The sequence below is a fragment of the Schistocerca americana genome, chromosome 5 (genome assembly GCF_021461395.2).
Source record: "Schistocerca americana isolate TAMUIC-IGC-003095 chromosome 5, iqSchAmer2.1, whole genome shotgun sequence".
In the NCBI taxonomy this organism is placed as follows: Eukaryota; Metazoa; Arthropoda; class Insecta; order Orthoptera; family Acrididae; genus Schistocerca; species Schistocerca americana.
The window spans coordinates 428243103-428269648 of NC_060123.1; the positions used below are offsets into that span (position 1 = coordinate 428243103).

At 38.1% G+C, this 26546-nt stretch overlaps 1 protein-coding gene across 2 annotated transcripts; it reads left to right on the plus strand.

The window, feature by feature from the left end:
* Positions 1–1480: 1480 nt before the first annotated feature.
* LOC124615552 (thioredoxin reductase-like selenoprotein T homolog CG3887) lies at positions 1481–25249 on the plus strand. Of its 2 annotated transcripts, XM_047143527.1 has the most exons (5): positions 1602–1699; positions 12481–12535; positions 23400–23529; positions 24404–24599; positions 24678–25249. In XM_047143527.1, exons 2-5 carry the CDS (start codon positions 12528–12530, stop codon positions 24800–24802), a joined length of 459 nt encoding a protein of 152 aa, XP_046999483.1. In that variant the 5' UTR covers positions 1602–1699; positions 12481–12527; the 3' UTR covers positions 24803–25249. The 2 variants fall into 2 exon arrangements, with proteins under 2 accessions (XP_046999482.1, XP_046999483.1); XM_047143526.1 differs by lacking the exon at positions 12481–12535 and having other exon boundaries at positions 1481–1699.
* The last annotated feature ends 1297 nt before the right edge of the window (positions 25250–26546 follow it).

Consider the following 26546-nt stretch of genomic DNA (forward strand, 5'->3'; position numbering starts at 1 on the left):
TGGTTTGCTCAGTATCCAGTGTTGTGATCTTTCATGTTGTTGAGCTATTTTGTGGGTAGAAAAAAAGATAAAGTAACACTGCAAATTAAATTATGCTGTAAAGAAAATCATCTGGTGAGTCTCTTCATCTAATGAGAAAGCTGATGCAAGTATCGATTCCTCAGATTGGCAATCAAGCTAGAGTGAGACTGGCAAAAAATCTTGAATTTCACTGACGCTCTAATTATTTAAAATTAAGCATTTTTTCTTTCAAGAAAAAGCGATCAATGGAGAGCTGGGTATACTATACACTTCAACAGAGGATCATACTACTATACATCATAGGGAAACGTCTGACAAGGCCAACGTTGTTGTTTGGGTCTAACTGCGATAAACCATAAATTTTACTTTAATTAAATAAAGACAAGTATTAAAGCTATACAAGTTTTATATTAATTAAAGCTATTCCTTGTTTAATAAAAACTCTTTGAAAGTGCTATAATGTAATAATCTCTGAAGTTAGTGGAAGTATTTGTATTTGTACTACATTTATTTCATATACCTTTCGCAGATAAATCAGTAGGCCTCTATACCACAGTTTGCTGACAGAGCTGTATAAAAATGTTGTTGAAACATAAAAGTTTAGGAAATTGTAATGAGAAAAGCATGCACATCTGTGGTCTAAGTTGCAGACGACCAATATTTGATGCAAAGCTTGACAGCTGACTCATGACGTAAATAAACGTGGTACAACACGTCTAAATAGACGGAAAGTCAGTGGTAAGTAGCTGTAATCAGACGCAGCTGACAAGTATCAAGGAGTATGTAACTGTTCAGAGCGATTTAAGGTGGAAGGACCACATGGTGGAATGACAGCCGTCTCATAAAGGCTACTGGAAGAGCGCTGTGCAAGTCGCTCACGAAGAAGATTGCTTACTAAGCACTGTTGAACACTAATTCTTGACTAATCTTCGTCGCTCTGGACCTCGTATCAACTTCGAGTAATTGAAGAAGAAAATGTTGAATAGTGAGCTGTGAGGTAGTTACAGGTTTGTTTAGTCTACACGAGAAAGTCATATAAATGCTCAAGAAATGTGTGCCACAAGGACAGTGGGTGTAAAGCCATTTGCGGCCATACCACTTGCGACTAGGACAGGAAGGGAGGGAAATTATTCTATCACACCCTCCCCACTCGTTCGGTGGTCTGTATAATAAAAAAGTAGATGTAGGGAAGATGATTGCCAGATAGTTGTCGCATGCTGTTCAGGTGCACAGATGTGACAGATGCGAACATTTTGTTTATGTGCCATTATATTTAGTGTTTGATAACAATTGGTATTATCGAAACAGCAAGTTGACCTGCCGTATAGATTTTTATATTGTATGAGCTACAACAGATGATGAAAGGTATTTGAACATTATTACATTTGTTAAGGAAACAAAGAGATCACTGCTGGTGTGTTATCTCGTTTGCTATTAACATCCTTGGTTTGTGTACAGCTTCACGCTGTAGTAGCTCTGGTTATTATGAATGTGTCACATGGTAGGGATTTAGCGTTATGGCACAGTGGGGTGCGTGTGCCGTATTTTGTCTGTTTACAATTTTTGTATATGTGTCTGTTAAAGATCTCTTTTCGTCGACCAGTGCAAGCATAGAAAAACAAATACCAGTAACAAAAATTGACAGACTGACCGGACCTGTATTGAAATTTCACTACTGGTAATTAAGGGCATCAGTTTCTGAATTTAGTGTGTCGTTGCAATGAACGTATGTGATTTGTGTAAAATACACGCTCAAAACGTGATTAGTGTTTTTGAGGATGTGTGTCGCGTGTGTACGCCTCCTGTGGTAATCCTGTGGGAGAGGGATGTAGGAAGTATGGAATCAAATTGTCCAGCCCAGAATAATGAAGTGAAGTGCGTCCCTAATACACTATTCGTATTGATGCTACGCAGTTCACTTACGGCACAGTGTCGCCAGCAATTGACACAGTAATCGTTATTCGAATGCAATTTTATGTGCTGGTTTCAAGACTAATGAAACTCTGTTTCACTGCAGGAAGCGATAATTCTTTCTGGGTGGTTGCATAATTACGGCCCAGACACTCAGGCTGCCAGTTGCTTCTTAACATAGCCTACAATTATTGCTCAGACACCCAATTTGTTAGTTGCTGTTCAATGTATCTTAAAAGCAAAAATTATGGGTAATATCTGACTTGAAATGTCAGCAAGTGACTCCTTTCTATGTAAAGTATACAGCTTCAAATGTGTATTACGGTGCATACAGAAAATTTGAGCTCTGTATCTTTCTCACAGAAATGGGGTAGGGATGTTTATTGTAGTTGTTATTTTCTGATGGAACACTGCTATTAATAAGACCTACCAGGTGTCCGCATCTTTTCTCAGTTTTACTTTCCCATGGTGTTAGTTTATGCTTTGCTGTTCCTCGTGTGCTGATAACAGTTCTTCCACACCTGTGGATCCTGTAAAGCCCTCTGGTTGTATATCACTTTTAGTCTTTTTTTTTCTTCATTAAATTTTCATTGTGTTTACAAACACTGTACCAAGAAAATAAGCCATTACTTTTCTCTTAATAGTTAAACTTCTAAACTGAAATTACTGCCTACTAAACATTGCAGATACTTTTACTATCTTCACTTTATAAAATACGTCCTTATTATATTTTGTTCTGTCACTGGTGGTGTATTATGTTTTTATTTATCAAATAATCCGATGAAACACCTCTCAGTTAGCATACAATCTGATATCAGAGTCCAAATTCTGTCTAAATTTTCATGTTAATGCCAGTAGCATATCATAATTTGTGTTAGTTGCTGTTTCTTCATGTGGTAATCTATATCATTTGATTTAGCAATTCTGTCTATAATTTTTTGTCTTTCTGTTACATTCACATTTGTTTCTGCAGATCTCCCATTTTTTATTCTGTCATTTGTTTCATATTGGCCTCGTCATGCCCAACCGGGCATTTAATGTGCAAATGTAATGTATATAACAGAGCAGAACACCACACCACCACGTCCTCCAGTCCCTGGTAATTTTCAATCTATCTGTTTGTCTACATCCTACGTTATCTATTTGCTTACACATCGGGAATGGCATTCTTTGTTTTAGAAAATTTGCTGTGAGGGTAATTGTGGTATTCATGGCTTTAATATAGACACACAGAAAATACTTTCAGAGTAGTAATTATCAGCTCTGTTGCCATTAGAATTTCCTCATACTAGGTAGGACACCCTACTCACGTAATCATCAGGATTGATTGCTGCAGGATCTGAGTAAGCTTTTTTAAAATTTGTTTCCTCATTTATTTAATTCTAAAATAATAAATTGCGACAATTTAAAATACTCCATTCAAATGGGTTACATGGTGAAAAACAGGCAGGTGACCAATCTTTGCTTCGTTGTGTTGGAAATGGTGTACTAACTGTGGCAGTTCCACTGTGGGTGGCAGCAGTGCAACTCTGACCTAGTTTGCCAGGATACGTAACAGTTCCCTATAAACCATCTCTGCTAACAATGCCCTGGTGTCTGGCGTGTATAATGGATGAAGGACCAAGGGAAGGGCCTTTGTCCATGTCTCACTTAGGCACTTTAGAGCTGCCTTAAGGGTCCAATGACATCTTTCTGCTATCACGTTGATGGCAGGATGCTATCGTGTCATCCAATGATACTTGCTGCTGTGCAAATTCGACAGTTCTTAGAACAAACCCTTTTGGTAGAGCCACCTGACAACGCAGTGATCTCACTGCTGATGCCTGAGCTGCTAGCTCACCATACATGCCAGGGAATAGATGCCCATCTTCCTGGAGCAACAAGATTCCCAGCTATGGCCGCCGTTCCAGATGACCTTTGCAGTGGAGAGGCGGTGCCTGTGGGGAGAGCCCTCGATCAGAGTGAGTGGAATCAGAGCAGGCTTTTGCACGTCACACGTATCAAATTCAACGAATACAAAGAGCATACTGATCTGGCTGTCTCATCAGACAGGTCTAGAAGATTCAGTTTGGACACTTATTATCGTAATCTTTTTCCTACTCTGGCTACTCCATGGAAAGTGGGACAAATCAGATGGTTGGGAGGAAACGATTTATCCAGTATCTGATATGCACTTGAATAGTTGGGAGATACTTTTACTGTGACAAAACCATTAATTTTTGTGAACACATTGAAGATGCACAATGGGTTACTACTGATTAAAGCCGCCTATGCTGCACAATCTAGACCAACTCAGACATGTAAATAATTAGGTGATATACTAGTGACCATTACCCCGCATAAAACTTTGAATGAGGTCCAAGGAATCATCTTACATAAATACATTACACTCCAGACAGATGAGGAACTATGGGCAAATTTCAAATGGCAAGGCATACGTTTCGTCTAGCACATACGAAAATGGTCCCAAGGAAAATCTTACAGATACACCCATTGTCATTTTAATTTTTGAAGAAAATCTCGTAAGAAAAGTTAGTCATAGGGTACAGGTGTGACCCACCAGCCATGAGGTGCTTCCGAAGCGTACACATTAGTCATGTGTCAACCTGCTGCACAGCAGATCCAAAGTGTGGAAACAGCAGATGGTCACTCCAAGAAGGTAGTTCTTGTGAATATCTGCCTTTGTGTATCAGTTGTAAAGAACACCATCCTGCATGTTTGCCCATTCTTTAGGAAAGATAAGAAGATACAAGAATATAAATCTATTGCCTGCCTGTCATATACTAAAGCAAATGCTAATTCCTACATTGTGTTGGCATGATGAACCATTATGCGAAAGTCACAACCATCGCCCTATCTACATCAATTTTCCCCAAACTACTACCCTCCACCCTCCTCTGCATGTACATACATATTCTGCAAGTCACCATGTGGTGCGTGATGGAAGGTACCCAATACCGCTATTAATCATTTCCTTTCCTGTTCCACTCACAGATAGAGTGAGGGAAAACAACTGTGTATATGCCTCCATATTAGCCCTAATGTCTCATACCTTATCTTCGTGGTCCTTATACGAAATCTTTGTTGGCAGCAATAGGATAGTTCTGTAGTCAGATGCAAATGCCACATCTCAATTCTAAATTTACTCACTAGTGTTCCTCAAACAAGGATGTCGCCTTCCCTCCAGGGATTCCCATTTGAAGTCCCAAAGCATCTCCATATTACTTGTGTACTGTTTGATCCTGCCGGTAACATGTCTACCCACTCACCTCTAAATTGCTTTGATGTCTTCTTTTAATCTGACCTGATATGGATTCCAAACGCTCGAGCAGTACTCAAGTATAGGTCGCACTAGTGTCATATACATGGTTTCCTTTACAGGTGAATCACAGTATGATAATCCTCACATGCTTGTTCCATTTCTGCTTTGCTATGTTATGCCCATGTATTTAAACACGACTATGTCAAACAGGACACTACTAATTCTTTATACAAATATTATGCATTTGTTTTTCCTACTCATCCACATCAACGTACATTTTTCTACATTTAGAGCCAGCTGCCATTCATCATATCAACTAAAAATTTTGTCTAGCAACTTATATCACCCTACAGTCACTCCATACACCACAGCATCATTAGTAAACAACCAGACTGCTGCCCACGCTGTCCACTAATTCTTTTATGTATGTAGATATTAAACACAGTCCTATGACACTTTCTTGGGGCACTCCTCACAATACTCTAGTCTCTGATTAACACTTGCCATCGGGGACAACATACTGGGTTCTACTACTTAAGAAGTCTTTGAGCCACTCACACATCAGGGAGCCTATTCCATATGCTTGTACCTTCATTAACAGTCTGCATTTGAGGTACCGTGTAAAATGATTTTGGAAATCTAGAAATATGGAATCTGCCTGTTGCCTTCATCCTTAGTTCAGTGTACATGTGAGAAAAGGGCAAGCTGAGTTTCACATGAGCAATGTTTTCTAAACTGTGCTGATTGAGGGAGGTAAGCTTTTCGGTCTCCAGAAAATTTATTATACTGGGACTCAGAGTATGTTCTAGTATTCTACAGCAAACCACTGTTAAAGTTGTTGGTCTGAAATTTTCGGGTCCATTCTTTTACCCATGTTGTATATAGAAGTCACCACTGCTTTTTTCCAGTCACTTGGAACTTGGCACTGGGCAAGAGATTCGCAATAAACGCAGGCTAAGTAAGGGGCCAGTGCCATAGATTGCTTTTTGTAAAACTGAATTGGGATTCAGGGATGTGACAGGCATCATTGGTACCAACATGAGCCACAATTTGCAGACAACTGCACCGTGCGTGCTCAATAGTTGCAGGCAAGGCTGTCCCCACGTGACGGGTTAGACCGTCCAGCAGACATACTGAGTGCACTTAACTTTCTTCCCGGCACTGGATCTTCCTAAGGGGCTCCATAATGCACCTAACATTGAAGCTCACACCCCCACTCACCCTGTTGCGAAGGCAGATCCACCACGTCGGGTACACTAGCAGCCCCTTGGCAGCAGAGCCCATGGGCGAAACAAGCGACATCTGAGGTGTCCCAAGCAACGCACAAGACTCTCCGCCACCACTACTCCCCTGAAGGTGGCTAATCAGAGCCAAAACCACATGAATGTAGTTCGTGTTCGTGAACTGCAGCCAGTTCCTCCTGCATTCACACACAACATGCACATGTAGCAAGACTAACTGAAAAAGTAAACTATGATAGCCAACATATACATAGATATGCAACTGGTTACCCTCCTGACACATCAATAATATACGCTGATACCTTCCTGTGTAGCTGGGTGTTCAGAAGAAGTGACACTGAGCTGCAGACTGCCTGAATTTACACTAGCAAAACTCGCACAAAATATGAGCAATGCATACTACGAAGAAAACACAAGTAAGCTAAATATGTATCTTGCTGCCCTGCAGATGTGTTACAAGTGACAGCTGGTGCTGGACGGTGTGGGTAACTAGGCTGAACTGAACATCACTTTTGACTTCAAAGCAAACAAATGAACAACAACTGCATACTGCATGCTTGTGGTACCCGCAGCACCGTGTTTAGGAACCACATCCTGTACCCAGCCAGAGAAGCAGCTTCCTCCTCCAACATACACCGACGACACAACTGCCTCTTGGGACCGCTCTGCCCATAGATCAGAGGACTGTAGCAGCTGCAACTTGGGAAACGCAGCACTGCCCACTCTTCATCTGTCCCCCTCCCCCCCCCCCCCCCCCCCCCCCCCTTCCATGCATAGGCCCTCACATGAATCTCGGCCACCAAAGGTTGCAAAGTAGGAGGAGAGGAAGAATCAGGACAAGGCTACTCCAGTAACCGCGGAGAAGCCAGATTGCCTCTCACAGTCAGATTGTAAACGAAATTTCGTTGATGTGGTTCCATCCCCACCAGTGACAGGCAGTGATTCTGGGGCATGACTGGTTCTCCTGGCTTCTCCAAATATAACCTGGACTCCTGTAACTTGATCATTCAGTGGAACTGTGTTGTATATTACTGTCACCTACCGGAACTACAACACACTATTTCCTCATATTTTATGTAACAAGTCACCACCACATTGTGATTGTTAAGCTTTGCAGACAGTTGCTTCTTGTAGAATGCCACCTCCTTCTGGCTCCCCACGGTAACCATGTTCTTTCAGATTTTTTGCTTCTTGTCTTGGTGGACAACTGACAGAAAATTGAAATGGTTCTCCAGTTTCTCTGTAGCAGTGGTTTTTATTCTCAGATGTAACATCTGTCACCCTTCCTTTCCTGTGTTGTAATTGCTTTTAGATGTGATTTGACTCCTTTTTAGTACATCTTGTTTTATAGACAGCTCTCAGTTGAATAGTGAGTGTTTCCTTGTTGATAGACAGCAGCAATGCAAATTGGGCAAAAGAATGTACCTCTCTTCACCACCCTTTTGCAACCTATTTCCATAGCATTTGTTGTCTTGCATCCAGTGAATGTTGGTGTGAACTCATTTATTGCAAATTATATTGCCAAAAGTATTTGGATACCCACGTTCTCCATTTTCAAACTGCCAGTTATAAAGCTATAATTCATTTATTTATTTAACCTGATCATATTTGAGTCTCTAGTTCCTCTCATATATCACACTAGGGTTGGGGTTCCCAAACTTTTCTTCTGATGGAACAGCTTGTTTGTTTTAGTGTATTGCAGAGTGGCTGACTCCTCCCTTTTTTCCTTGCGGTCAGCCAGCCACTTCCATCTGCTACATTGTTTTAGCCCCCTCTCTCGTTTTCTTCCTGTGTTGTCCATGTTTTACTGCTGACGCCCTGCTTCATCCCACGCTTCGGTGTGGGTGAGCACATCTTTTCCGATGATTGTTTCCCGTGTTTTATGTTCCGTTTTATGTAAATATTCTGAGTTTTTTTTTTTCCTTGGCACCCGTCTCACTATGATACTGAATGGGCGCTGAAGACCTTGCTGTCGTGCGCCCACAAAACCCCTCTACTACTACTACTACTACTACTATTTTGAAGGTTAATAAATTTTTTTCAGAAATGAGAAAAAACTTGTTTTATTCAGTGATTACTTCAATTTTAACTCCTAACTGATAACACAGAAACTGTAATACAGTATTAAAAAGTAAGAAAACACATAAAAAAACACCATGTTTTTGTGGAGCATTTATTCACTGCCTGTGGAACACCAGTGTTCTGCGGAACACAGTTTGGGAAATCATGGACTGGGGTTTACATAGTTCATAGCATATAGCATTTTGCTATTACTGCAGTGCTTAATCTTGGATATGATTTCCACTAACTTGTAGTACATTGCAGGCAAAATTAGTTTCCTGAAACACAGGTATTAATTTTGCCAAGTGTTTGAACAAATTGATTTGGCCTTCCATCAACATTTTACATTGTCTTGCAGATTTTTCAGTGGACTCCAGGTAATGGCTTTGAGCAGGCCAGGCCAGTATATGTATCATATTTCCTTTGAACTATGATACACTTGTTTTTGTTTGTAAGTAAGAGTATTTTCAAGATGTTCCATTTCAAATGGCCACTACATTTTGGGAAGCCTGTTTACAATCTTTTCATAAGCACCTACATTCATTTTGCCATCGGCCAGTAGTAAACTCCAAAGAGCACTAAATTACTGAATTCATGAGGACTCGTTCATACAGTACACTTCATGATTTGTGGGTACCTATTAATTCATTTCTTAAATTGTCTGCTGCAGACATGCTGAGCTGAACATTACTTCAGTATTACCTAATGTGTCTACATGCAGTGAGTAACATGTGTTTGAGCTTCTACCTGGACTGAAGTTAGCAGAGTGGCCTGGGTCACACTGCACTAAATATTTGTGGAGTGCTTTCTACAAATTCTCCTTTTGTCACTCTTTAAAATTTGTCATTGCTGAGGTGAGCACTATTGCAGATGTGAAAATTAGTTGCTGACTTTGAAGTTTTTCAGTAAATTTACTAATCTACAGAAATGTACAGATAGCTTTTCAATCAATAATTTCTGATCCAGTTTTTTAACATTTGCCAAAAGTTACTATTGCTTTCAGACTCGAAAGATTTATTGGATAATTTTGCCGAAACACACTCTTGCTGACATAGATGGCTTGAAACTGTTGCTATCAGAATCTGTGGAGGAGTTATCACTTATTTCAATATCCAATCATACTTTCTCACTGCTTCTCTTCTTGAATATCTCGACTATCTCTTTCACAGTGCAATCAAGGCACAAGCCCTGAAGAACATTAAGAATTAAAGCATAGCTTAATCTAGCAAACTGAGTCCACAACAGACAAAGAATCTGAAAATAACTTAGCAGTGAGAAAAGTGAAAAGCTATTGGGATACGGTGTGGTCTGCGCTCAGATCTGTACTGGTCATTAGCAATTGGGAAGGAGGCCCAAGCTAACTTCTCAGTAATATTGAAGAAAAACTCGAAGGCCTTGTTTAAACTCTGGTCAACAACACCCAAGGGGTGGCGGAGCATTGGAAATTAACTCATAAACAGCTGTCAAAGAGTTAAGCCTATGAAGGTGATGTGAAAGTTTAGTGCCTGTGTGTTGTTTCCATATCATACCATACCCAACAGTATAATGTGCACTTGTAACTGAAATTCTGATAGAGTATCTGAATTTGTGAACAATTGCAATCATATTGAAACCTCCTGGCAGATTAAAACTGTGTGCCGGATCAAGACTCAAACTCAGGACCTTTGACTTTTCAGGCAAGTGCTCTACTAACTGAGCTATCCAAGCACAACTCACGACTCATCTCCACAGCTTCAATCCTGTCAGTACCTCATCTCTTACCCTCCACTTCTGGATAAAATCATATTGCAAACAAACTCACTCACTCCATTCATTTTACCATCCTCGGAAGATGTTCATCTTTTGTCACTGTTGTTGTCAACACTGTAAACAAAATTAGTATCTGGCACCTTGACAATCTTGCATTCCGTACTCATTACTTACTCTTCTTTCTGGCTGAATTTCACTGTGGAAGATCAGAAAATGTTCGCTACGTAGGCTCTGTAGATAGGTGAATGTGAAAATGAATGTAATTCAATGAAATTGATCACAGAAGATGAAATGTGTGTGGTGTAAAACAACTCTTTTCATTGCCATAAGCTGAAGATAGGAAACCAATAATAGTTGATTATAACAGATTCTGTCGAAGATGATCATGCAAACAGGTGTACACTTGCAGAAAAGTTTTCATTAAAAATCACTTCTGAAGACTAATGACCTCACACAGTCCTTGCTACAAAAAGTTTGTTGTAACCTGAAATTCTATCTTTGCATCCATTCAGTGTGATGTTCAGCATTATTGTACTTGAAATTGAAGTCATATGTTAGCATTATAGGCAACAAACACATCTGTGATGTTCAGAATGAGGATGAAACCTGCAGTGAGATTGTACTTCTTGTCAATGGACTCGCCTGCCAAAGTTACTGGAAAAACAAAAGATTCACTCTGACCCTACAATTGTTTGAAAAAGGATAACGAAAGTTAAACATCCCAATGGCACCAATGTCATGAGAATGGATTCAGTTGCAGGGGGCAATAAATTAAGGACATTCAATTTTTAAAAATTATTGTCAAACGAAACTACTTCATAACTTTCTAAAAACGGTCTCCAGAAGTGACTGAATGATAGTTCGGTAACATATCCATCAGTGATAAAACTTGGGAGATGAATTTGAATTCTTTCTAGTACATACATCTGTGTTGAAATGGGTGAAATTACACAGCTACAGCAGTAGTGGTGACCCAACAAACAAGCATTTACAAAAAAAAATAAAAAAAATGGTGAAGAATTAAGCCAATTTGGTGAACTGAGCTTGTGAGCAGTTATTCTGTGCTGGTTTCAAATGGCACTTACATAAGTTGTTGTGGGACATAATTTGGAAAAGGGCTGTGGTTATAGTGTAGGAAAGTATTTGGCATAAAGTCTAGAGGAATGTGTATCCATCAGGACTGCTGGAATGGGGACATACATGCACCCAGTACTGGAAGACAGATACTACTACACAATACATTGAAAGACAAGCTGTGCTCTAGAAAGTAGATATTGAAATATACACAGTCTTGGAAAGAATATCAGGAACTTAATTTGCGGAGGTTGTATTCTGGATGCAGAACACTTAAGACACAAAATTTTATTTATGTTACGGCTGTTAGTGTTGTTCGGTGGCATCTGAATTCAGATGCAACAGTAATGAAAAATAATGTGTTTTTTCACATTTGAAACTTTGTTCTGTCATGTTCCTTTAATTTTTGTGTCACTGCAAAAAATGGAATGCTGTAGTAATCGTAACGGTTGACCTTGAGTTCTCAAGAAGGCAATAATGTTTTGTACTGTCGGGGCACACAACAGCATTGTCATTAGTGTCCTTGTGCAAGGGAACAAAATTCTAAAGACAAAAAAGGAATAAAAATAAGAAAATAATTTAAAATACTAAAAAATGGCAGATATTTCAATGAATTGCATGAAAATATATGAGAAGTACAAGATGGCAATATGCAGAATCAAAAGATGATGTAATAGCTATCCATTACTTCAGGAACTGAAATTCCAGCGCTGCCAATAGATACATCAAAAATAGAAAAAAATTGTTCCAAACTTTTGAAAGTGTTAGTTAACCTCCATCAGTGATGAACAGGGTTTAGAGAGAGGGTCAGGTTGATCAGATTCTAGGTTTCTGGAAGCCATTAACAGTTTTTGTACTTTTAATGTGTGTATCAATCCTGAAGGATTGAGCCTTTGTGTGCTTGTTGTTTTACAGTTTTCTCAAATGAATGCTGCTTTTGGTAAAATTAAAATATTTCAGGATTAGTATTAGTAATTTATTTGGCCAAGGATCATTGCACAATAATACAGGATTTTTCAGTGTAATACGGTGAAAAACATAAGTTTCTGAGAGAGAGAGAGAGAGAGATTAGCGGGCGCGCGTGCACACACACACAGACAGACACACACAACACACTCTTAATGAAGGACGGACATGTGGTTGATTAGTGCCTTGTTGCAGGAATTATCCTGGCATTTGTCTGAATATGAGCCTCCATCCTCCTGAATATGAGAAGGTACCTCCAGTTATACACCTCGCAAACTAAATCATTATTTCAAAGAGAGTCATGCAATTATATTTGTTATATGCATATTTGTAACACATTTAAGATTTATTGTTGCAAAACAAAACAGAACAAACCCTCAGTCAAAACAGTGGTATCACTAGAGATAAAGATATAGCATACCAAAAATTTCTGGGGTAATATTAAGTTAAGCTTCATAATGAAGATGCAGTATGGCACATCTAAAGTGGCTTGTGCTCTAAAAATCAGCGTTCTGAACACATTGTCACCAGCAGAGGTACTCATAGAGAAAGCAAGCCTCTGTGGAACCTGCAGACAAAAGAACAATTGGCTCAGATCCTATGTACAGGGCAGAAAATAGTGTTAGATGGTAACAACACGCAGGTAGGAGAGTTAGAATCTGACTGGGGAACAGTAGATTATGGAGTTCTATGAGATTGTATCGGGGGTCCTCTGCTATTTCTCGTATAACTTAGCCACCTACATCTGTCCTCAAACAAAGCAAGCAACTTTAGAATGTTTGCAGATGACATAAGTCTTGTGATAGACAATAAAACATCCACTGACACAGAGCTAAAGGCGAACTAGTTACTTTCAGATGTACTAAACTGACTCAGCATAAACTCTGTCTCAATAAACCTCAGAAAAATCAGTTACATTCATTTCCACTCTGGTCACAAAAGCCCACAAGAGATAAACATTGATGAAAAGGCTTAGCTCAGCAACATTTGCCAAAATTGGGGACATGAGTGTTTCAAAATCTGCCTTCTTTGGCTACTTCCACTCACTTATGTGTTGTGTAATAATCTTCTGGGGCAATTAACCGCTGTTGAAAAAATTCTTTGTAAGTCAGAAAAATGTTGTTCAAATTTCTTGTGGAGTGCCTCCAAGAATGTCGTAACCTTTTTAAGAAAATAAGGATACTAACCACTCCCAATATCTCTCTTTGATCGTGAAATTCATGCTTCACTACCCCTCTCAGTATGAAATGAGTGAGTCCTAACACAGGAAGAAAATGTGACATACACTGTGACCTGAAAAATTTGTCGCTATTACAAAAAGATGTAAAACACACAAACACAAAAATCTGCAGTGCATTTCCAAGTAATATTAAGTGTCTACACGGTAATAATTTGCTATTTAAAAGGAAGCTATAAGAGTTCTTGCTTGAAAAAAAGTTTCTATAGTCTAGAGGAATTCTTTAGCAGAGATAATCAAGATTATTTCCCATGTATTTCTGTGTATTCCTGCTTCAATATATCTTGCTACCTTTGTTATGTTAATTTGTGTTCTGTAAGTCAAGAAGATGGTATTTTTTGCTTATAAATAACTGTGTAGATTATATCTGAAAATTGCAACTTAACGTCTGCTTGTGAGTGTAATTACTGATTGTGTTTTTTGTTATCATTTTCGAATTTGCATTCTTAATCTTTGTTTCTGGTCCTTAATGATATGAGCATACTAATGAATTAAATGTTTTGACTTGTTCCACATCCATTTGTCACCATGCAAAGATGGATCTATGGAACATGTATCACAATAAAATAAATAAAATACACTTAGGTGTGCTTTGGGAAAATGTGATATGGTCATAGTTGTTCTTGCAGTATTTTCCTAAATTAGCAGACAACATTAGAAGTAGTGTCTAACCATCCAGCAGAAACTGAGTAAATGTCTAGGAGCATAATATCGTATTAAATGTTGTAGTGCATAATGAGCAAATAAATACATCAGAGCTGTGATTGTTCATCCCATACAATTGTCTTGAATCATCAGGGCAACAGGACTGAGCACTTATCTCAGTTCAGTTGTGGATCATAAATAACAGACTATGCTTCCTCAGTAACACATGACACTATGGCACCTGTATACAGAGAGAGATTGTGTACATAACACTTAAAACAATTTGTTCTTGGATATTGTTACATAACATTTTTGAGCATCGGGATCATATTGTACCCATGGAGAGCCATGAATACATTTCATTGACAAAAGTGTTACAGAAATGTTAATCAGCTCTTACACCCAGATGTCAGACACCCAGATCGGTGCCAAACATTGTATGCCGATAGAGTATCAACCCAAACTCTGATACAGTTCATACCATGTGCTGTTGTCCAGCAGAACTGGCATAAATGGTAATTAGAAGTAATACCAGAACTGGGGAGAACATCAAAAGCATAGCAGCGAGTAGGTAACTTATGTTGCTCCCGTGGCGAAGTTAATGGAGCGTTAGATTTTCCCAAAGGTCCCACGTTCAAACTCCAATGATAATAAATTTTTTTACTGTATTAATGCATGAAAATGTTGTATGAGACAACATGTTTATGACGTGTAAAAGGGCTATTTGTAGTTTACAGCAATAAAGCCTGCTTTTGCTTCATTTCTTTGAAAGTAGTAAACCTGTAGAGTACATTTGTAGTTTCACACAATGTACAGTCAGAACATAAAAATAAAGAAACAATTACGTCGCATGTGCAGAAGTAATTGTGATAATAATTATTATTAATAAACAAAACAATAAGATTAATAAGAAGTACATAACATTCAACTAACTAAGCAAAAGCAGATTGCCAAAAGAACATTGCTACAGACTCGGGAAAGTCCTTTTACATGTCAGGAAAATGTTCTTCCACAAAAAAACTGTCATCAGTGGTGTTTGAATGCTCCACCTTCTCACCCAAGTCAGATGTGCAATACAGTCAATCACAGGTATGCTCTTTTGCACCGTAGCTCTGGTGATACTTTCAGTTACCATTTCTACATGTTCTACTCGATGACAGCACACAGCATGAACTAAATCGGTGTTTTGGTTCATACTCTATTGGAATACAACATTATGTATCGATCTGAGTGTCTGACATCTAGAGGTTTGGGTGTGTAAGTGTCAGATACGTACTAAAAGGTGAAGAATGAGTTGTATTCCACAACAAGTAATTATATGCGGACTATTGATATTAATACACATACGTCTTTCTTAATGGGCCATATTATAACAAAATTTTGACTTATTTTTTGAGAAATTAAATGACTTTCACTTTCTCCATAAACATTAAAGTACAGACTCAATGGGTCTGCAAAGAATGCTAGCAATTTGTTTATATTTCCATACTCCCATAATTTTGAACTGTTGTTTCAGCGTAATCATTGCCCTCTTTATAAAGATCTTCATATAAGTGGCACCGTTGCCAGAATATGACATTATGCTTCTCATCACCCTTCTTGTATAATGTCTTCAGTTTATATTCATCTTTTCAAAGGATATCAAGTGATCTGAGTGTTAAAAAAAAAAAGTTATTCCATCTTATCACAGACTGAGAAAGACAGCCCCTGGCTGAAGTAAAGACTGTAATCATTTCGATATTCTAAATCTTTCCATTGCACCTAGAATGTAAGTGATGATAGCTTGTTGAATCATGGAAAAGCCTGGAGAACTGTACTAAGAACTGACTGCTGCAAGTTGGGGAAGAGAGACAACGAAGTGTGCTACCTCTGCAAAACATTGGTGGTAAAATTACTAATTGACATTATTGTTATTTTCAATGTGATTTTGCGTGTTCTATTCATATTTTACAACTCTTGATTATTCTTGTGTGTTCTCAAAACATGTTTTCATATTCTGGAGTTCCCTATACAGTGACTGACCGCTTAAATGTAGGGTATCTGATTTCACATTTTTTGATGTTGAAAGACCTTGCACAAATTATAGCTGTGTATAAAACCAAATCTACAGTACCTAGCAAAATGTTCTGAGCCTCATATAGGTGCTGATATCAATGAACAGATTGTTACACCTTCACAATAAATAAGTGAAGCATCTCCAATTATTGCAATTTCACATGTAGTGTAAATAAATAATTTTTTTTCCTTTTTACACTTTCAAGCAGTAATTATGTATCACTTATCAGAATTACTGAATAGGACATTATCTCCAAAGTCTTACTAGTCACACAGTGACTATGTTTTGCTGATTCCTAAGGTGCACTAGGTTTTGTCGAGTAATTTTTATTTTACAGAAGACATTCAATTTGAAACTGTGTAGTAACACATGTTCTAAAAATGTTTATCCCACTAAAGATGTTTTGCTGTAATATTAACTTTGATACTGGTTAAGATACAAGCTGTATTGATTGTAGATAATTTTTTACCTGATGTGCAGTTATCTGGGAGTTGTTTTATTTAAAGGTTTCATTGTTTTTACAGAAATTTGATGGTGATTACAACTTATATCCTGCTTCAAAAGTGTAGGATCTGGTTAATATTTAAAAAATGCATGTATATTACTTACAGGAACAAGAAAATTAATTAATTATGTTATTGACTCATATTACAAGACTACCAAACTGTTAGAAATGTAGTTTGGTATTTGAGGCATGGGTAGAGACAGTAGTGATACAAATTATGATAGTGGGTTGTTGATACAATATATTCAGTGTATAATTGTAGTACTATGAGTAGTACTTGCCACTCAGGCAGATTTTAAACCATAGACAAAGACCTGGTGAAGTTTCCAGTCAGAAACATACTTCTGAAGAGCATGACAGCAAAGTTGTGTGTTTTTTTTTTTAAGTATAATTGTATCAGTGAGTTTGGCTCAAAATTATTGTACACCAGTGTGCTTATCATAATGAGTAACTGCCTGTCAAATACAAAGTATTTTATTAGTACAGCTTCGTAAAGCATGCATATTGTGTACATTTCATTTGTATAGATAAACTGGAATATCGTGCACTCATTATTGGAAATGAAATTCATCCAAGTTGCTGAAATAATTTTTAAGGAATCTGCTCCTTCATTTTTGGCGCTTAAAAATGACTAATTCAACTGTGATCTTTCTTCTGTTGAAGCTGGCCCATGTGATAAACTAAAGCCACAGATGAAAATAAAGTGGGCAGTATGGTGAAGGGTAATCAGTAAATAAAGTGTGCAAAACAAGCTGATACCATAGACATAGCAAAAGCTTTATTAGTTGAACGCTAATCAGAACCAAATGCAAAAATATTTCTCAGCATTGGTTGGACAGCTGCAAAAATAATGCAACTGATTTTTTGCATAGAATTTGTTGCTGTGAATGAAATGTGAGTCCAGTACTTCTCAATAGAAAAAAAAACAAAAACAGTTCTCAAAGCAGTAGGTGGCAGTTGGCAGTCTTCCACCAAACATGAAGCTGATTTCATTTGCCAGAAAGATACCTGATGGCTTCAGGTATACAAGAGAGATTCTTCACATCAGTTGCTGTTAAAAGGGTCAAGCAATGTACGGTGTAAGTTTTCTGGGCCATCTGAATGAAAAATAAATAAGGATAGGCATGATTTGGAAAAAAGGGGTAATCTTTTATTAGGACTATCCATCTACCCACAAACGATACTTTAGCAATGCAAAAACTGAGGTATTTGCAGTGAAAAATGTTAGAACATCTACACTATTCATCAAACTCCAATGACAAGTTTATGGCAGCTGCAGATGAGAGTTGTATACTTCAGAGCTAGAATTACTCTCTGGAAAACTGTTGGACAAATTGAATTGAACTGAAAGGAGTCTATTTTGATGCAGAAATGCTTTTTTGGCCTAAAAAAACTATTTCTATTGGAGGCAGCGAATTTTTCACCTTGCCATTGTGTAAAGATAATGACTGTATGACACAAGCTTGAAAATTATTGTTGTCTTGTTTTCTTCAGCAGAAAGACATTACAAGGGTAATAAAAAAGAATTGTTGAGGAAATACTGTCATGTGTAGGGACCTATCAGGTCGCTAGATGTCACTGTCTGCTGAAAAGATAGATAAATTTCCTTATTGCATTTCACTGATACTGACTTATCATTCATAGTGTACAGAAATAAGTCTAACAGGATTACACAAATAAGTTGTAAATGGGGTTTTTAGCAAGTAACTGCAGAAAGCCACAATAGATATTTTGTTTGATTCAGTATTTTCAGTGACTTTTGTACATAGGGTTTCAACAAATGATGTAATTGTTTAAGTGCAGTTTGCAAAATAAATTTATACCTTCTTGCATATAAAGAACTCAATAGCTGGTCTCAATATTTCTGTAAACCACCAGTACATAAAAAATTGCTGATAAGAGGAACTGTAATACAAGTTTTGCGAAATGAGTTGTCAATCTGTGTATAGTATTGTAGACAGAAATGATGATTATGGCCATATGTCAAGCTGTCAGTTACCTACTCTTTGCTGAAAATTCTAGTATGTCTCATTTACATGTCTGCAACCACAGTCGAGTGATGAGTGTGACAGACTTTCATGCTGGGATCTTGGGTTCGATTCCTGGTACAGCCAGCGACTTTTCCATGGTGGGAGGACTGGACTGTGGTCCACAGAGCCTCATGATGCAAATTGAGGAGCTGCTTCAGCAAGAAATAGTGGATGCGAGGTTTGAATGTTGACAACAGCCGGGAGTGCAGTATGCTGACCCCATGTCCCGCCTACTGCATCCGATGAAAAATGCGTATGACACAGCAGTCAGTCAACCGTCATGTGGTCTCCAAGCCCTGATTGCGGGGTTTCCTTTGTACTTGTTTACACAAGAAATTCCCACATAATATGCAGAAGCATGGATTACATTTTATATACACATTTTGATAAATGTTATGTGTCAATGAGATACCCATGTCTGTTTTAGTTGCATACACAACAGTAAAATAAGCTGCAGTCAATCTTAGGGCATGACCCCCAATAGGATGTCAATGGTGAAAGATAACAAGTCGTAGTGTGCATACAGTGAATAATTCTGCTGGAAAGACATTATAAAATAATACCTGAATATTTATATCAGTTATTTTAAAGATGATGTTTGGAGAAATAAACAACAATCAGTTGCAACAAAGGAAGTATTTGATTTATGTATAGTCTGCATTTAGTTTTTCTGTGCTTAAACGGTTCTGGTTTTGATTGAGGTTAGTCATCTTCAGACATTATATTTCAGTTATGCCAGTTAAAGTACCAGTTAACATCTACTTGTATAACGTACTAAGTAAATATGCATGCAAATGCTGCAGGTGATACTTTGGACTATATGTAAATAAAATGCTTTTTGGACTGTAGCAAAGATCCAGTCCAATGTAAAACTGTTTTAGATAACATGGTATTAGAGCAAGTAATGTTGTGCAGCTATTTGGGTTGTCATATTAGACTTAATGCTTAGAAATACCATGTACACTAAGGTGACAAAAGTCGTGGGCTACCTTCTAATATCATGTCAGACCTCCTTTTGCCTGGCACAGTGCAGCAACTCAACATGTCACAGACTCAAGAAGTTGTTGAAAGTTCCCTGCAGAAACATTGAGCTATATTGCCTCTATAGGCATCCATAATTGTGAAAGTTTTGCCAGTGCAGGATTTGTTGACACAAACTGACCTCTCAATTATAACCCACAAATGCTCAATGAAATTCGTGTCTGGAAACGTGGATGGCCGTATCATTCGCTCAAATTGTTCAGAACGTTCTTCAAACCAGTTGTGAACAATCGTGGTCCAGTGACATGACATCGTTGTTTGGGAACATGAAGTCGATGAATGGCTGCAAATGGTCACCAAGTAGCTGAACATGACTATTTCCAGTCAATGATTAGTTCAGCTGGACCAGAGGACCCAGTCCATTCCAAGTAAACACAGCCCATGCCATTATGGAGCCACCACCAGCTAGTACAATGCCTTGTTGACAACTTGGGGTCCATGGCTTCATGGGGTCTGCACCACACTTGAACCATACCATAAGCTCATACCAACTGAAATGGGTACCCGTCTGATCAGGCCACAGTTTTCCAGTCATCTAGGGTCCAACCGATATGGTCACACAAGCCCAGGAGAGGTGCTGCAGGTGAGTCATGCTGTTAGCAAAGGCACTCGCACCAGTTGTCTGTTTCTGTAACCCGTTTATGCCATATTTTGCTGCACTGTTCTAATGGATATGCACACCAAATGTCCCACATTGATTTCTGCAGTTATTTCACACAGCATTGCTAGTCCCTTAGCACTGACAATGCTATGAAATGAAATGACACTGCTCTCAGTTGTAACATGAAGGCTGTCGGCCACTGCATTGTCTACGGTGAGAGAATATTCCTGAAATTTGGTATTCTCAGTGCACTCTTGATGCTGTGGATCTTGCAATATTGAAGTTCCCAAAATGGAATGTCCCATGCATCTAGCTCCAACTACCATAAGGTGCATGGCAGATGGTATGTCCCATTGTACCAGTTATTAGATTTTCTTCCTGTACCATTCATGTATGGAGTGTGGGAAGAATGATTGTTTGTATGCCTCAATGCATGTAGCGACTTTTCTAATCTTATCCTCATGATCCCTATGTGAGCAATGCACAGGGAGTTGTAGTATATTCCTAGAGTACGGTTCTTGAAACTTTGTTAATAGGCTTTCTCAGGGTAGTTTTTGTCTATCTTCAAGAGTCTTCCTGTTCAGTTCCTTCAGTATATTTGTGACACTCTTCCACGAAGTAAACAAACCTGTGACCATTCGTGCTGCCCTTCTCTATATATGGTCAATATCTCCTGTTGGTCCTATCTGGTACTGGTCCCATACACTCGAGCTGTATTCTAGAACTGGTTGCACGAGTAGTTTGTAAGTAATCTCCTTTGTAGACTGATTGCACTTCCCCAGTACCCTACCAATAAACTGAAGTCTACCACCTGCTTTACCCATGACTGAACCTATGTGATCATTCCATTTCATATCCATACAAAGTGTTACATCAAGGTATACCAAAAAGTCCTCTGTTCACTCACAAATTTCGCTTGATATCCCATATGATCATACTTTTGGCAATAAGCATAGGTGCAATACTGAATCAAATTCTTTTCGGAAATCAAGAAACGGGACCTATGGCCCTTGTAGTCTGGTCCCCTCAATCCCACAAACCAACCAACCAAATCAAGAAATGGTGCATCTACCTGGTTGCCTTGATCCAGAGCTTTCAGTGTGTCATGTGAGAAAAGTGCAAGTTGGGTTTCACAAGATCAGTGTTTTCGAAATCCACGCTGGTTGGCACTGAGGAGATCATTCTGTTCAAGATACCTCACTGTGTTTCAGTGCAGAATATGTTCTAAGATTGTACAACAGATCAGTGTTGAGGATATTGGACAGTAGTTTTGTGGATCACTTCTACTAACCTTCTTGTACCATTCCACATTTAACATCCATCTTGTAATTCCCATTGTGTACGGCCATAATCACATCACAAATCTCTTCATATCAATCACCTTTGTACAAATGACAGCTCTGCCAATGCACTGTCCTTTTACACAGTGTGTACATGATATTACCATCATTTACGCATGTGAATATGGCTATCCCATGATTTTTGTCACCTCAGTGTGTGTGTGTGTGTGTGTGTGTGTGTGTGTGTGTGTGTGTCACTATCCATTATACATTTTAGAAAAAAATGTACCAAGAATCAAGAATACAGTTCTATGAATTTCTATGGTCTATCTACTTCTTTTCTATGGCACCATGTGGTGTGTGCCAAGAAAAGAACCTTATGTTGAATACAGAGCACCAGAATGACAGTCCCAAGAAGGAAGAGGTTATTGTAGAAAACAACATATAAGAAAGTAAACAAAACACCATCGTGAGAAGTAGAGGTAGATGCAGTCTTGGAGAAAATAAACAAGTATTGTAACAAATTTCTGATAATTAGCCTTAGATTGTAAATCATACGGGAGAAGAAACATTGAAAGACCTCAGAAGAGATGGAAGGAATTTGTAAAGACAGAACTAGCTTAAAATCCTAGTCCATTAATTGAAGGAGCTGATTTTAAGTATTATGATTGTGGGGTGGAGACAGCTGGGTAACTTCAGGTGAGTGAAAGTGATTCCACCATTATGTGTACAATAGGAATGAGAAAAATTGTGATATCGCAGGTGAGAAAACTTGCTGTTAACAGAGGAAGAATAGTTGCAAATACTTCAGGCACTCATATTTGCTCCAGAGCTATCCATGACTTCAGTGTCACAGTGCATACTCAAAGTTCAAGCAGGGTGTTCCACTTCTGCCCACTGTCATGGCAGATTGCAGTGGTTTACTAGACATTGTGACTGGAACAAATGGCAGTGAGGCTGGGTGATGTTTTTGAATTATTGTGTTTCAGGTTGTTAAGTGTTTTTGACACCAGCTACCAGCTGACCTGGAAATAAATGTCCTCAGTATACCAAAATGCCATTGTTTATGCAGGTGGCATGATCAGTGTGAAGTCACAGTAGGTATTTGCAGTTGAGCCATGCCTGCATTAGAATGGTATTTACTTAGATTCTAGAGAGATATTTTAAGACTTCTCTGAGTTGTGATGTGCTCTGCATCCAGCTGTTATTTTCATGGTTGGAAGGATTTATGCCTCACAGAACTGCCCACAATGTTAAGATAGTAGATGAGGTGGATATGGCACGAAAGTACTGGCCAGCTCATTTACTTGATCTGAATGTCATAAAATATGCAGGACACAGTATTTTATCACCTCTGATATGCAAAACACATAGATGAAGCTGTGGGAAAATGCACAGCCTCTCATAGTGTGCCGTACACATGATGACTTTATGCAGTGGGCAGATTCCTCACTGATCCGCTGGTGTAAATGGGTAATAGCAATGCTTCTGTCACTGCAGTATTGTTGCAAATGTAATTTTTATGTACCATTCTATTGTGGCTGTCTCTTGTAGGGAATTCCTTCCATATCATAAAGAAAATGTATAGTTTATACATATTCACATAGAGATTTGACATATTGCTAACCATTTTGACGAAAAAACAACACACTATATCTATGTTGACTTGCTGTGTAGTTACTTATTGTTAGATGTAAACAATATTTCATTTAATTTCAGCTACTCGTGTGGATATGAGAAAGCATTTCAAGAGTATGCTAATATAATACAGCAGAAGTATCCCCATATTCGTGTTGAGGGAGAAAATTATCAGCCTCCCAGATTAAGTCTGGTTATATCTAGGATACTGGTAAGTCACTGGTGATTCTAGTGTATTTTGTTTGCAATGTTGCATTTTGTGTAGAGTTTCTAATTGAAATAAAATACAAAATGGATGTTTTTAAGTGTTAAGGATTAAGTTGTCAGTGGCACATGCTGTTTAATGATCTAGAATAATTAATCCATAAATCACATAATGACAGTTGTCAGTCTCATTTATTTTATTTTTATTCTGGTAAAATCAGTTACTTCTTAAGGTTTGTGATATAATAAGATTTGTAAATTTGAAAAATGCAAAAAGAGATGAACAGTGTACAGGGTGTCCATAATTAAAGGTCCAGTTTTAAAACACTGTAGAAAGAAATCCACTACTCAGAATGATGTCAGATTTGAACAGAATATTGTAGATGAAGGGGGGGGGGGGGGGGGGGGAAAGTCATGGAACAAAAAATAAATCTAACAAAAATTTTACTGATAGATGGTGCTGTAAGTTTCTTAATGTACTCGTAAATGGGTCGGCTACAGTAACAGATGAATTGCAATATGACAGCTATGGTTTGAGCTTACATTACACACATACTGTTCACTGTGCATAACTGCACAGTTTTGGCAGTCAATAGTTGTGTCACTGTTACTTAGATAAGCCCATCCAATATAACAAGGCTGTATAGCCCTGCAGAAGTTCCGGACACTCAAGGATATGAAAAAGGCATTGGTCCAGTGTCTGTTAGTGCACCGCGTAGACAGAGAAAAGCAGTCCATCTGATATCTGTCGATGATGTGGCTGAATTAAAAATCATATAGTAGAACATAACTGCTCTGGATTTGTTGTCAATTTGTGAGCTTTGTAAAATTTTGTACTTATTGTGTAGTGTTACTGACAGTTTCTCTCTCTCTTCTTTTAGTCTGTTTCCAGACTTTCCCTCATATTTTTAATTATTACTGGTTTCAACATCTTTGAAATATTTCAAATTGCTCAACCAGTATGGTGGTCATGGTGCATTGACAATAAGATTTATTCTTCCATGATGGTGTATTTTATGTGCAATTCATTTGAAAGCATGCTGATGTCCACTGGAGCTTTTGAAATAACATTTAATGGTGAGTACAGGCTGAAGTTTTTTCCTGCATTGTCGATAATGTCTAGAAGAGTAAAAATGGTTAATTTATTATTTCTAGATGTTCCGGTGTGGTCAAAATTGGAAACAGGAAGAATACCGCAACCTCCAGAACTCTTCCAAATAATTGATAATACATTACAGTTCCAAAATAAAGCTGACCTAAAACCTAACTTTCCTAAATAAGTTTCAAAACCTGTTGGAAGAGTGTTGTGCCACAGTCCTGTGAAATGTATTTTATAATGTTATTTAACAACTGTGATACCATTATAGAGTGTGAACATGTTTATGTTACCTAAGAAGCCTGTGTTAAATGTGAAATATTTATTATTTATTTTGTTGAGAGATTTATATACAATAGATAATACTGTGTGTGTGTGTGTGTGTGTGTGTGTGTGTGTGTGTGTGAGTGTGAGAGTGAGAGAGAGAGAGAGAGAGAGAGAGAGAGAGAGAGAGAGAGAAGAGGGTATATTTAAATATGCTAAAACAAAATACGATAGCATTAAATCAGTCTTGTCTAATGCATTATTTAAATGGACCACATAATATTCACTTCTGCTAGAATTAATTTTTCTTTACATTTGTGTCGCTATATCAAGTATTGTTTCAAATACATTCTGTTTTCATTACTCAGTACATTTGCTAGTTATTTTTATACTTGTAAAATAAGCCATTTCTTCAAAATTGGGTATGACCTATTGTACGTAATTACAGAAGGAAGAAAAACAGACAGCCAGATTTTGAAACATTGACAGTAACTGAGTAAAGTTGTAATGAAAAGTGCACTTGAACGGTGTGTGTGTGGAGAGTATCATCTACATTTGGGAGGGTGATGGTTCAGGTCCCTGGCCTGCCAACAAGGTTTAAGTTTTACATGGTTTTCACCAGGCTGTTGGTTTAAATGAGTACTTTATTAAGCACTGCTAGATGGTTCCAAGTGTGTGCACATTCCCAACTTATGTTAGTAGGCGCAGCTGAGAATGTGCATACAGCTGAATCCGGGTAGTAGAGCAGCCTGGTGGAAACAATATTGTTCTTTAAATTTGTCGTGGCTGTGGAGCCCACTCTTCAATGAAATTTCTGAGTAAATATCTGAGCAGTGTTTGTTTTGTTAGACATTACTCAGATATATACATCTCTAAAACAGAGGGCAACGGCTCCTCAGCCTTTGTTTTAGTGTGAATGCACAATCATTGTCCAAACTCCTGTGGGAAAAGGATTTGTGAGTAGAGGTTAATGGGCAAGGAATGCCTGCAATGCAGCAAGCAACAAGTTGGAAATTTGGTCAGTTGGCAGCCTTGTCTGGTTGGCCAAAGTGGTTAGAGTAAGGCACTCATGAGAAATAGTAAATCTTGGTTTGAGTCGCAATCTGGCACAAATTTTCAACTTTTGTCATTGCGCTGTGCAGCTAGTTGTGATGATTTCCTGTTCGTCCTTTCCCTTCCCCCTTACTACATTTCATGTTTACAAATTTCTAAGTGGTTTCTTTGAAAAGTACACAGCCAGTTTCTTTCCACAAATTTGAGCTTATGTTCTGTATCTAGTGACTTAATCATTGACAAGATGCTGAAATCTCTTCTTCCGTACTTCCAATGCATCCCTGTTCATGGATATGCCTTTCCAAACTTACTTACATTCTGACTACTTGTAAAGCAGCAACTGTCATTTGGAATGAGGGGTACAAACAAGAAATCACAGTTAAACTCAATTTTCCCTACAGTATATTGACAAAATATGTGCAGTATGGGACATCTGTGTACTGAAACGTGATAGTTCTTTTGGTTGGTGTAACTGTAAAATGAATAAAAACATTTTTGGAAAAAGTTTCTGTTACTGTCAACTTGATTTGCATGTCTATTGTATTTGCATAATAAATAGAAAAACACTGATTTGTTAATGAGTATACCTTACTTCATCTATTGCCCGCATC